At 41.3% G+C, this 13,146-nt stretch overlaps 1 protein-coding gene across 2 annotated transcripts in view; it reads left to right on the plus strand.

Annotated features, from left to right (window-relative positions):
• Window positions 1-12,902, plus strand: part of LOC126991120 (alpha-(1,3)-fucosyltransferase C-like) — a 15,827-nt gene extending 2,925 nt beyond the window's left edge. Inside the window, exons 2-10 of one of the 2 annotated variants that reach the window (XM_050849873.1) lie at window positions 757-857; window positions 3,360-3,708; window positions 5,115-5,290; window positions 7,936-8,064; window positions 8,927-9,086; window positions 9,634-9,785; window positions 10,723-10,881; window positions 11,907-12,169; window positions 12,310-12,902. In XM_050849873.1, coding sequence (XP_050705830.1) covers window positions 757-857; window positions 3,360-3,708; window positions 5,115-5,290; window positions 7,936-8,064; window positions 8,927-9,086; window positions 9,634-9,785; window positions 10,723-10,881; window positions 11,907-12,159 — 1,479 coding nt within the window. In that variant the 3' untranslated portion in view covers window positions 12,160-12,169; window positions 12,310-12,902. Of the gene's footprint in view, window positions 1-756; window positions 858-3,359; window positions 3,709-5,114; window positions 5,291-7,935; window positions 8,065-8,926; window positions 9,087-9,633; window positions 9,786-10,722; window positions 10,882-11,906 lie in introns of both variants that reach the window. The other variant, XM_050849872.1, reaches the window with a different exon arrangement.
• The last annotated feature ends 244 nt before the right edge of the window (window positions 12,903-13,146 follow it).

Consider the following 13,146-nt stretch of genomic DNA (forward strand, 5'->3'; position numbering starts at 1 on the left):
TAACTATCTTTATTTACTTATCTTTTTTTTGTCTCATTAACCTGTTTTAATCTGCAGGTAAATTCTCTACAGGTAAACAAACATCTCTTTAACAGGTGTATCTTACTAACCTGTGCCGACTCTATATTCACAGGTGTTCTATCAATCTCTATAGGTACCTCTAAGCTGACATGACATTTTTTATAAACATCTCTAAGTCTCATTAACCTCTAACACTCTACAGGTAAACAAACATCTCTTTAACAGGTGTATCTTATTAACCTGTGCCGCCGACTCTATATTCACAGGTGTTCTATCAATCTCTATAATTACCTCTCAGCTGACCATGACATCTTTTATAAACATCTTTAAGTCTCGTTAACCTCTAATACTCTACAGGTAAACAAACATCTCTCCAACAGGTGTATCTTATTAACCTGTGCCGACTCTATATTCACAGGTGTTCTATCAATCTCTATAATTACCTCTCAGCTGACCATGACATCTTTTATAAATACCTCTAAGTCTCACTAACTTCTAACACTCTACAGGTAAACAAACATCTCTCCAACAGGTGTATCTTATTAACCTGTTCCTTCTCCCTATTCACAGGTGTTCTATCAATCTCTATATAGGTACCTCTTAGTCTAAGCTGACCATGACATCTTTTATAAACACCTCTAAGTCTCACTAACCTCTAACACTCTACAGGTAAACAAACATCTATTAAACAGGTGTACGGTATCTCATTAACCTGCCCCTTCTCGCCCATCTCAGGTGTTCTATCTATGCCTAGTCTGCGGTGGGGTCCTAGTCCTGTACCTCCACAGCGGGCAGGACACCCTCACGGACATCCTACAGATCGAAGGAAGCCACAAGTAAGTGATGAAGGATAGGAGGAGGAGGAGGAGGAGGATGAAGGAGAGAAAGGAGAAGGAGGAGGTTACACGGTGAGATAACGGGAGACAAAGGAAGGAGATGGAGGAGGAGGCACTTGGCAGTGTTGAAGGACATCTGCCATTTTTCTGACCACCGAGTGATCAGGTCCAGGTCTCTCTGGATAATTTCGCAGTCTGCCGTTGTGAGGGCCTTCCCACCCACCTTTGTGTCGTCGGCAAATTTTGAAAGATTGGATTTCAATCCTAGTTCTAGGTCGTTGATATATATGATGAAAAGTATGGGTCCCAGCACTGACCCCTGTGGCACTCCACTTGTGACCGGGAGCCACTCGGAGGCCTGTCCGTTGAGTACAACTCGTTGTTTTCTTCCAGTGAGCCAGTCCTTGATCCACGCTGTCAGATTGCAGCCTAATCCCGCCGACTTAAGTTTCTTGAGGAATCTTTCGTGTGGCACTTTGTCAAAGGCTTTCTGAAAGTCTAGATATATAACATCGCTGGGGATATGATTATCCCAGTTTTCATAGATACCTTGGAAGAAGTCCAATAAATTGGTTAAGCATGAGCGCTTGTTCCTGAAACCGTGCTGAGCATCGGAAATGATGTTGTTGTCTTCAAGGAACCTAACGAGTTTGTCTCTGATGATCTTCTCGAGGATTTTTCCAGCCACAGAGGTCAGGCTGATTGGTCTGTAGTTTAGGGCCACACTTTTGTCTCCCTTTTTGTAGATCGGAGTTACATTCGCTTGTTTCCAGTCTTTTGGGACTTTGTTTTGTTGTAGTGACAGATTGTAGATGGTGGTGAGTGGCTTGAGGATTTGCTGCTTGAGTTCCTTGAGCAGCCTGGGTGACAAGTCGTCGGGTCCGGTGGACTTGTTTGTCTCGAGTTTGTCTAGGTACTTTTTCACATCCCGTTCTTCGATTGTGCCAATTTCTAGGGGAGTGATTCCCATCGGTGGGGTAGGGCTCTCGGGTACGGACTGGGTATTCTCGACCATGAACACAGACGCGAAGTTTCTGTTTAGGATTTCGACCATTTGTCTACTGTCCTGTGTTAGTACGTCACTTTCATCTTTTAGGGGACCGATATTGCTTTTTGTCTTCTTTTTGGTTCTTATATACGTGAAGAACTTTTTCGGGTTGGACTTGGCTTCGCGTGCAATTTGCTTTTCATAGTCGCGTTTACGCTGGCGAGGAGGAGGAGGAGGAGGAGGACAAAAGGTCAAACATGCAGGAAGAGGAGAAGAATACGGTACAGGAGGAGGAGGAGGAGGAGGAGGAGGAGGAGGACAAAAGGTCAAACATGCAGGAAGAGGAGAAGAATACGGTACAGGAGGAGGAGGAGGAGGAGGAGGAGGACATAAGGTGCATTGTACAAATTAATTATTCTGTATCATAATTATATCCGTTAGATTAAGTGTGCTTCATTGCTTTCTTCCTGCGAGTCATTTCTACAAACACATCGGTACTCCTCCTCCTCCTCCTCCTCCTCCTCCTCCTCCTCCTCTTCTTCTTCTTTATCTTCTTTTTCTTATCTTTTTTTATTTTTTTTCCTTTTCTTCCTTCTCACCTTTGTTTTTTTCTTTTTTCTTTATCTTGGTTTTCTTTATCTTCTTCAATTCTTGTTTTTTATTTTATTTTTCCTTTTCTTATTTTTTTAATCTTTTTCCTTTTCTTCTCCTTATTATTATTTTATTTTATCTTCCTATTCTTCTTTTTCATCTTTTTTTTCTTCTTCTTCCTCCTTTTTCTTCTCCTCGATTTCTTCTTTTTTTTTCCTCTTCCTCATTTTCTTTTTTCCTTTCTATATTTCTTTTTCTTCTCCTCCTCTTCTTTTCCACCTCCTCCTCAATTCCTTCTTCTCCTCCTCCTATTCAGTTTTCTCTCGTCCTTCTTCTCCTCCTCCTTCTTTCTCTCTCTCTCTCTTTTTATCTTGTTTTTGTAGTTCATTAATTTAGTTCAGTGACCCTTGACCTCTCCGCCTCCGTGACCTCTCCCTGACCTGCCACACACCTCCTGGAGACCAATTAGCGAGGCTTTTACCTGCCTGTGTATGTAACCTGTCCTTGCTCGCTCGCTAATTAGGTCACTCAACTCACCTGTCCTGGATTTTCACCTTAATTATAGACTTGATTTTATGTCTTATTTATTTCTTCTTTTCATTTTCATCTTCATTGTTTTATTTTTCTTTCTTTCTTTCTTTCTTTCTTTCTTCTTGTTCCTCTTTCCTTCCTTTTCCTTTCCTTCGTTCATTTATACATTCAGTCAGTCGGTCAGTTGGTCAGTCAGTCAGTTAGTCAGTCAGTCAGTCAGTAAGTTAGTCAGTCAGTCAGTCAGTCAGTTAGTCAGATGGTCTTCAGTTTCTTCTTCTTCTTCTTCTTCTTCTTCTTCTTCTTCTTCTTCTTCTTCCTCCTCCTCCTCCTTCAACTACTACTACTACTACTACTACTACTACCATTACTAAAACTATCCCTCCCCCACACAGGTTGCCATCCATACAAATAGACATCAAACACAGGACCTACAAGCCTGACCCCGACACACCTGCAGACGAAGCCTCCAAACCTGCCCACAACACACCTGGCTTCCTTACGTCCCCGGAGAGCCCCTATCCCACTCCTGACACCAGTGTAACACGCCGCACACCTGTCCACTCTACACCTGAGAAATTACCTGAAGAAAAAGATGAAGATGATGAGGAGGGTGAGGAAGAGGATGAGGTTACTGCCCCCTCCCCCCTCCCCTCCCCTCCTCCTCCTCCTCTTGCTCGAAAGGAAGAGGAAGAGGAAGAGAAGAAGAAGAAGGGGTTGAAGACTATTCTCGTGTGGAATAATGTAAGTATGGAGAGAGAGAGAGAGAGAGAGAGAGAGAGAGAGAGAGAGAGAGAGAGAGAGAGAGAGAGAGAGAGAGAGAGAGAGAGAGAGAGAGAGAGAGAGAGAGAGAGAGAGTCTATTTCCCTCCTATTAATACCTTTTAAATCTCTTTTATACTTTTATCAGCGTCATATGATTAAAAACTAATGACCTCTATCAGCCATTAATATTACAATGCTTTAATTAGCGACAATATTGGTGATTTTTTCATTAACTCTCTCTCTCTCTCTCTCTCTCTCTCTCTTGAGGGACGAAGGAAAAATATTAATTAGACAAACTTTTCCTTTTCCTCGACTCAGTTTTTTTCTTATTAGTTTAGTGTTTCAATTTTTCTTTTGTAAGTTTCAAAGATGTAAGAAAATTTAAAAGTCCTCAACAAACCACGTCTCGTTTTCTTTTTTTTTCTTTTAGCAATTCTTTTTTTTTTTAAAGTACTCGACGAAAAGAGAGAGAGAGAGAGAGAGAGAGAGAGAGAGAGAGAGAGAGAGAGAGAGAGAGAGAGAGAGAGAGAGAGAGAGAGAGAGAGAGAGAGAGAGAGAGAGAGAGAGAGAGAGAAAGCTTCTACCTGTTTGTGGCCTAATTATAGCGCAGCACACCTGTTCGTGGCGTGAAATGCAGGTGAAAACACTTTAATGAATGATGCTGCGAGTGTGTGTGTGTGTGTGTGTGTGTGTGTGTGTGTGTGTGTGTGTGTGTGTGTGTGTGTGTGTGTGTGTGTGTGTGTGTGTGTGTGGTATCTTTCTGACTGGCCGGGGGGCGGCGGGAGGAAGCGACGAAGGGGGAGGAGGGAGAGAAACGTGGGAGAGAGAAAGGGAGTGAGGTTGGGTAGGTAGAGACAAAAAAGAGAACCCGAAGAGAGGAGAGAAGGAGAGAGAAGAGAGAGAAAATTAAGAGTGAGGTATTTCCAGAAGGGAGACAAAGAGAGAGAGAAAGAGAAAAAAAGGGAAGATGCAGAGGAGAGAGAGGAGAGAAGAGAGGAAAGAAGGGTGATAAGAGGGAGATAAAGAGAGATAGGGGAGAAGAGGAAGAGAGAGAGAAAAGAGAAGAATAAAAGTGAGGTATTTCCAGAAGGGAGACAAAGAGAGAGAGAGAGAGAGAGAGAGAGAGAGAGAGAGAGAGAGAGAGAGAGAGAGAGAGAGAGAGAGAGAGAGAGAGAGAGAGAGAGAGAGAGAGAGAGAGAGAGAGAGAGAAGATGCAGAGAGGAAAGAGGAAAGAAGAGGAAAAAAAGGGGTGTTCAGGAGGGAGATAGAGAGAGAGAGATAGAAAGGAGAGAAAGAGGGAAAGTATGAGAAAAACTATGCATAACCAGTTCACTACTACTACTACTACTACAACTATTCCCCCCCAATCCCCCTCAACCACTCCAGGGCTACGGACAGGAGAGAATGGGCTTCGACGAGGGACAGGAATCATTTTTGCTACATAAGTGCGAGGTTAACACATGCTACATAACGGCCGACCGCTCCTACCTGCCCGTGAACTCCTTTGATGCTGTTATCTTCCACCTGAGACCCACCGACCCTCACGACCTGCCCAAGATGAGGTGAGTGAGAGGGGGAAGGAGGAGGAGGAGGAGGTGTGAGGGAGTGAAGGAGAAAGAGGAGGAAAGGGAGGATGAGGTATGGAAGGAAGGATGGACGGGTTGGGAAAGAGAGGGGAGAAGGGAGGGAATGAATGAATGAATGAATGAAGGAAGGAGGGAAGGAAGGAAGGAAGAAATGGGGAACTGGAGAAAAAAGTAAGGGAGATGGGAAGGATAGAAGGGAGGAAAGGAAGGAAGGAAAGGAGAAAGGTTGGAGAAGGAAAGAAAGAAGTTAGGAAGTAAAAGGAAGGAAGGAAGTAAGGAAGGAAGGAAAGGGGAAAGGTTGGAGAAGGAAAGAAAGAAGTCAGGGAGTAAAAGGAAGGAAGGAAGGAAGGAAAGGAGAAAGGTTGGGTAAGGAAAGAAACAAATTAGAGAGTAAAAGGAAGGAAGGAAGGAGAAGAAGAAGGAAAGAAGAAAGGAAAAAAATTAAAAAATGGTTAAGGAATGGAAAAGAAAGAAGGAAGGGAGGAACAGAAGGATAACAAGGCAGGAAAGGAAAGAAGGAAGGGAGGAAGGAAGGAAAAAGAAAGAAAAAAAGGATAAGGAAAGAAAGGAGACAAGGGAGAAGGAATAAGGGAGTGAAAGACGTGGAAAAAGAGTGAAAGAGGGAGAAGAAAAAAACAGAAAAAAAATTGGATAAATAAAGAAAGAAATGAGAAGAGAGAAGGAATAAGGGAAGTGAAAGACGTGAGAGAGAGAGAGAGAGAGAGAGAGAGAGAGAGAGAGAGAGAGAGAGAGAGAGAGAGAGAGAGAGAGAGAGAGAGAGAGAGAGAGAGAGAGAGAGAGAGAGAGAGAGAGAGAGAGAGAGAGAGAGAGAGAGAGAGAGAGAGAGAGAGAAACAAACAAAAAAAAACATACATACAAGCTCATAAATAAACAATAAATAAATAAATAAATAAATAAATAAAATACATAAATAAAAGCCATCCTCGGGACATCAAACAGCCAGACACACTAGCTGATGAGTGTTTGCATTCATTAAACATTGGGGGGATGGTTCCTTTTAGAATTTCGGCTTTTGATGTTATATTCATTGGAGTTTATTAGTATTGAAATGCATCCCTTCCGTGTGTGTGTGTGTGTGTGTGTGTGTGTGTGTGTGTGTGTGTGTGTGTGTGTGTGTGTGTGTGTGTTTCAATTTGCTAGCTCGCTCACTCATTAAATTATTTCCGATTTCAATCAGTTAATAATTTTTACTCTGTCAGCCAATCGGTCAGTCAGTCAATCACTCACTCACTCACTCATTCATGTTTGCTTACTCTCATTGATGTTTCTGGGTCTTCTCTCACTCACTCACTCACTCACTGACCCTTTCTTTCACTCTCACTCACTCCCTTAATATGTCAGTCACTCTCACTCACTCACACATACTCACATTCATTCACTCTTACTCATTCACTGACACTCCTTCCACGAGTATTCCAGTCTAACCTAACCTAACTTATCCTAACATAACTGATCCTAACCTAACCTATTCTATCCTAACCTCTTCTATCCTAACCTATTCTAACCTAACTTATTCTAATCTAGCATATTCTATCCTAAACGATCCTAACCTAGCCTATTCTAACCTAACCTATTATAATCTAACCTATTCTAACCTAACCTATTATAACCTAACCTATCCTATACCTAACCTATTCTAACCTAACCTATTCTAATCTAACCTATTATAATCTAACCTATTCTATCCTAACCTATTATAACCTAACCTATCCTATACCTAACCGATCCTAACCTAACCTATTCTAACCTAACCTATTCTAATCTAACCTATTATAATCTAACCTATTCTAACCTAACCTATTCTAACCTAACCTATCCTATACCTAACCGATCCTAACCTAACCTATTCTAACCTAACCTATTATAATCTAACCGATCCTAACCTAACCTATTCTAATCAAACCTATTCTATCCTAACCTAACCTAACTTATCCTAATCTAACCTATTCTAGCCTAACCTAACCTAACCTAACTTATCCTAACATAACATAACCTATTTTAACCTAATCTATTCTAACCTAACCTATTTTAACCTAACCTATTCTAATCAAACCTATTATATCCTAACCTAACCTAACTTATCCTAATCTATCCTATTCTAACCTAACCTAACCTAACTTATACTAACATAACATAACCTATTTTAACCTAATCTATTCTAACCTAACCTATTTTAACCTAACCTATTCTAACCTAGCCTATCCTAACCTAACCTATTCTAACCTAGCCTATCCTAACCTATTTTGACCTATCCTAACCTTACCTATTCTAACCTAACGTATTCTATCCTAACCTATTCTTACCTAACCTAACCAATCCTGACCTAACCGATCCTAACTTAACCGATCCTAACCTAACCTATTCTGACCTAACCTAACCTCTCCTAACCTAACTTAACCTAACCTAACCTATTCTAATCTAACCTATCCTAACCGATCCTAACCTAACCTACTCTAACTTGACCTAACCTAACCTAACCTACTCTAACTTGACCTAACCTAACCTAACCTACTCATTCTCCCTCTCTCCTTCCCTCATCCACTCTCACTCGTCTACGCTAACCCCCCCCCCCCTCCCTTGACCTCTCCCTCCGTCACCAGGTCACCCAAACAGCGCTGGATCATGTACGAAGTGGAGTCCGCATCCTACCTCTATCAGGACCTTGCATACTACGACGGCGTCTTCAACTGGACCATGACCTACAGGCTGGACTCCGACATACCGTTCAGGTGACCCACGCGTGACTTTATCCTTTTCTTTGTGTGTGTATTTACCTATTTGCATTTACCTATTTGTAGTCTACCGGGTCCGAGCTAAAGGGGATATTACACTGGGCCAATTTTCCGTGGATCTTCAGTCAAACCACGATTTCCGCTGGCGTGGTTCTCATATTTCCGTGGCTCTCTGACGTCTCCACCATCTTCCAAAGCTACGGTAGATTTCACCAAAGGACGACGGTATTTACAATCATCATCATCAGCAGCAACAATAACAAGAAACAAATGAGAACCACGCTAGCGAAAATCGTTGTTTGACTGAAGATCCACAGGAAAATTTGCCCAGCGTAATAGCCCCCTAAAGTCCCGTCACCATAACTACATTCATCCAGCCTATATCTGTGTGTTTACTTGTTTAAATGTGTTTCTACCTCTTTATTTGTTTACGTATCTGATTATATGTTTGCTTAATCACACTCCCTCCCTCCCTCTCACTCACTTTACCAATTAATGAATCACTAATTAGTTTAAAGTCTCTCTACGTGTATCTCTGCTTTTTTTCACCTGTAGATATAATTGTTTACCTGTATATCTTTGTGCCTACTTATTCGTAGTACCTTAACATCCCATTCAGGTGATTCAGACATTATTCTATTTGTTTATATGTTTGGCTACCTGGTTAATTATGTCTACCTGTTTATATGTGTTTCTATCTGTCTATATTAGTGTTTACATGTTCATACCGACTCTGAGATGCCCAACAGGTGACTCACGCACGCTATTCTACCGTCTGGCTGTCTATCTTGAGGTTACGTTAAGATAAAGTATACCAAACACTTTTATTTAGTATTTGTTCCTCGTTTTCTTTTCTCAGGTATGGAAGAATTGATCCGATTAAGCCGCCATTCTCCTCCCTCTCCCCACGAAACTACGCCGAAGGGAAGACCAAATTGGCGGCGTGGTTCGTCTCCAACTGTCTGACTCACTCGCGGAGGGAAAAGCTTGTGCAGTTTATGAGGGACGTGGACATGGAGGTGCGTGTGTGCGTGTACGTGTGTGTGTATGTGTGTGTGTGTGTGTGTGTGTGTGTGTGTGTGTGTGTGTGTGTGTGTGTGTGTGTGTGTAAAGAACGATACTGACACATTTCCACATAATCTGACCTCATAAAAACAACAAAAACAAATGATAAAAATATGATTAAGAAAAAAAAAAGAGGTTACCAAATGACTATAAACATCAAAACACACCTGTCCTTTTCTTAAACAACACACCTAAACACCTCAACACACATGAATAAGACACCTGAAAGCCCATAAATTACACACACACACACACACACACACACACACACACACACACACACTTTTTCACACACCTGACTAAATAAACTACACCTGTCCACACACTTGAGACCTATACGACACGAACGGAACACATTACAGCATACCTAACCTCTTAAAATCAACGCAAAACAACTGATGATAAAGATATGACTAAAATAATGTTACTGTAAGGCGATATATATCACAAACACACCTGTGGATCTCCTAATTAAAACACCTATACACTCTTTCCCCCCAGGTGGATGTGTACGGAAAGTGTGGTAAGCTGAAGTGCCCGCGGGAGAGTCAGGAGTGTTATGGACTTCTGGATAAACACTATAAGTTCTATCTGTCCTTCGAGAACTCCCTCTGCAAGGATTATGTCACGGAAAAGCTCTTCAATATTCTCAGGTAGAGTTTTGGGGGGGTGAATTGTAATGGGGTGTTTAAATATCTGTTTGTCTTAAGTTTTGTTAGTGAAAGTTGTTTTATTGGGGAGTGTTTAAATATCTGTTTGTCTTAAGTTTTGTTAGTGAAAGTTGTTTTATTGGGGAGTGTTTAAATATCTGTTTGTCTTAAGTTTTGTAAGTGAAAGTTGTTTTATTGGGGAGTGTTTAAATATCTGTTTGTCTGAAGTTTTGTTAGTGAAAGTTGTTTTATTGGGGAGTGTTTTGTTTTCATCTCTAGTTTTTGTTATTTGTAATTGAATTGAGTGTAAAAGTATTTTCTTTTTCTCTTTTATTTTGTGTATTTTCTCTCTTTTCTGCCTTTGTTTTCTCTTTTCCGTCTATTTCTTTCTCTTTACGTTGCTTATTTCTCATCTCTTCTTTTTTCCTCTTTCTCCTTATTCTCTTTTTTTTTCACTCTCTTATCTGCCGTTTTATTTTATTTTCTGCCTTTTCGTTTTTTCTTTCTATTTTTTTCTCTTTACTTTGCTTAATTACTTCTCCTTTCTCCTTTTCCTCTTATTTTTTTCTTTTCTCCTTTTTTCAAGTCTTTCGTTATTTCACATCCTCGTTAGTTAATGATTTTCAAAGGCCTATACATGTGCAGGGGGCGCCACTGGTACTTGTCAGTCTCTCTCAGTTGAGGATTCTCACGAGTAGTTTTATACAGTATGTTTCCTTTTTCTTGTAAATAAAACCCACACTGGCAGACGATAGTTTCGGTGGACATTGCCATCATCTTCAGTGGTGTAAAGGAAGAGTAGAAGTAGGTAAAATGGTTCACACTTCTTATATACCAAATGGAAAGGGTAAATATGGGAGGGGGAGGACAGGGAGGAATAGTTAAGTCCGTCAGGTCCAGGGGAGGGAAGTAAGTTTTTTTCTTCTTTCCCTGTGGCCAGACACGACGTGGTCCCCGTGGTGTTCGGGCTGGCCAACTACACGGCCATCGCACCGCCCCACTCCTTCATCAACGTGCTCGACTTCTCCTCCGTCAGGGGCCTCGTCGACTACCTCAAGTACCTCGACAAAAACGACGACGCCTACAACAGATACTTCAAGTGAGTTACTGTTAAATTTGAACCGTTTTCTGTCACAGCATCGTCCTCGGATAGTTAATGGGGAGCTAAGATAAAGGGGCGACCTACAACAGATACTTCAAGTGAGTTTCTATCATAACATCGTCCTCAGATATTTAATGGAGAGCTAAGATAAAGGGGCGACCTACAACAGATACTTCAAGTGAGTTACTGTTAAATTTGAACCGTTTTCTATCATTGCATCGTCATCAGATATTTAATGGGGAGCTAAGATAAAGGGACGTATTCTAATTCATTTCGGCGCTCAAGCACACATATTTGAGAAGGCTTTCGTCTATGTAAAACTAATGTAATGCCAGAAGTTACCAGGATCATAAAAAGTAGGCTTCTGGTATTACACTATCTCATCCCTTTACTGTTCAAATCCCTTATGTACGAGTTAACCAGCATTTTCACTCTTTCATCCCTCACACTGGTAAAGGGCTGTAACAATCTTCCTTCATCTGTATTTCCTCCTGCCTTTGACTTGAACTCTTTCACCTCCCAAAATTGACCTATCTTTCGGCCACTCCTCTTGACTCTTTTGTAGGAGCAGTGAGTAGCGGGATTTTTTTTCATTATTATTTCCTTTTTTTTTTTTTTTGCCCTTGAACTGTTTCCTCTAATTTAAAAAAAAAAAAAAAAAAAAAAAAAGCAGTGAGTAGCGGGCTTTTTTTCATTAGTTTCCCTTTTTTTCCTTGACCTGTTTCCTGTAATGTAAAAAAAAAAAAAAAAAAGCAGTGAGTAGCGGGCTTTTTTTCATTAGTTTCCCTTTTTTTTCCTTGAACTGTTTCCTCTAATGTAAAAAAAAAAAAAATAAAATAAAAAGCAGTGAGTAGCGGGCTTTTTTTCATTAGTTTCCCTTTTTTTCCTTGAACTGTTTCCTCTAATGTAAAAAAAAGAAGCAGTGAGTAGCAGTTTTTTTTTTCATTACTGTTTGCTTTTTTTTTTGCCGTTGAACTGTTTCCTCTACTGTAAAAAATAAAGATAAAAATAAATCTTCTCAGGTGGAAGGAGCGTTACCGCGTGCTGGACGGCTGGGACGCCACGAGGGAAAATTTCTGCGCCCTCTGCAAGAAGCTCCACCAGGACAGCAAGCCCAAGGTGTACTGGAACATGAAGAGCTGGTTCGTGAAGCGGGGAAAGTGCAAGCGCGCTCACGGCATGCCCCTACACTCCCTGCGCGTCAGCGATCCCCTCATGGAAAAATACGAGATACTGATTAAGGATAAGTCGTTTGAGGAGTTCCTGATGGTCTAGATAGTGCCAGGTTGTGATATTTGGTAGAAATGAAGAGATCTGAGTACCGTCGCCTGCTCCGCCGCCAGTGAGCAGTGACAACAACGGCACAGCGCAAAGCGTATCATACTTTATAGTTTAAGGAGTTCCTAATGGTCTAGATAGTGCCAGGTTGTGATATTGGGTAGGAATGAAGAGATCTGAATATATCGTCGCCTGCTCCGCCGCCAGTGAGCAGTGACAACAACGGCACAGCGCAAAGCGTATCCCATTTTATCGTTTGAGGAGTTCCTAATGGTCTAGATAGTGCCAGTTTGTGATGTTTTGTAGGAATGAAGAGATATGTGTATCGTCGCCTACTCCGCCGCCAGTGAGCAGTGACAACGGCACAGCGCAAAGCGTATCCCACTTTATCGTTTGAGGAGTTCCTGATGGTCTAGATAATGCCAGTTTGTGATATTTTGTATCAATGAAGAGATCTGAGTATCGTCGCTTGCTCCGCCGCCAGTGAGCAGTGACAACAACGGCACAGCGCAGAGCGTATCCCACTATTCATCGTAAACAATTAAGCTTGACAAACGTAATCCATATAAATCTAACCTTGCCTGACCTAACCTAAGTATTGCTAACCCAGCTTGACCTAGCCTAACTTTACCTACCCTAACCTGACCTAACTATATTTGACCTAGCCTAACTGTACCTAACCTAACCTGACCTAACTATATTTGACCTAACCAAACTTTACCTAACCTAACCTAACTATATTTGACCTAGCCTAACTTTATCTAACCTATCCTGACCTAAATATATTTGATCTAGCTTAAATGTACCTAACCTAACCTGACCTAACTATATTCGACCCAGCCTAACTGTCCCAACCTAACCTAACCTAACTATATTTGACCTAGCATAACTGTACCTAACTCTAACCTGACTTAACTATATTTGACCTAGCTTCAACCTAACCTGACCTAACTATATTTGACCTAGCCTAACTGTACCTAACCT

Source organism: Eriocheir sinensis, unplaced genomic scaffold (genome assembly GCF_024679095.1).
Source record: "Eriocheir sinensis breed Jianghai 21 unplaced genomic scaffold, ASM2467909v1 Scaffold242, whole genome shotgun sequence".
Taxonomy (NCBI): domain Eukaryota; kingdom Metazoa; phylum Arthropoda; class Malacostraca; order Decapoda; family Varunidae; genus Eriocheir; species Eriocheir sinensis.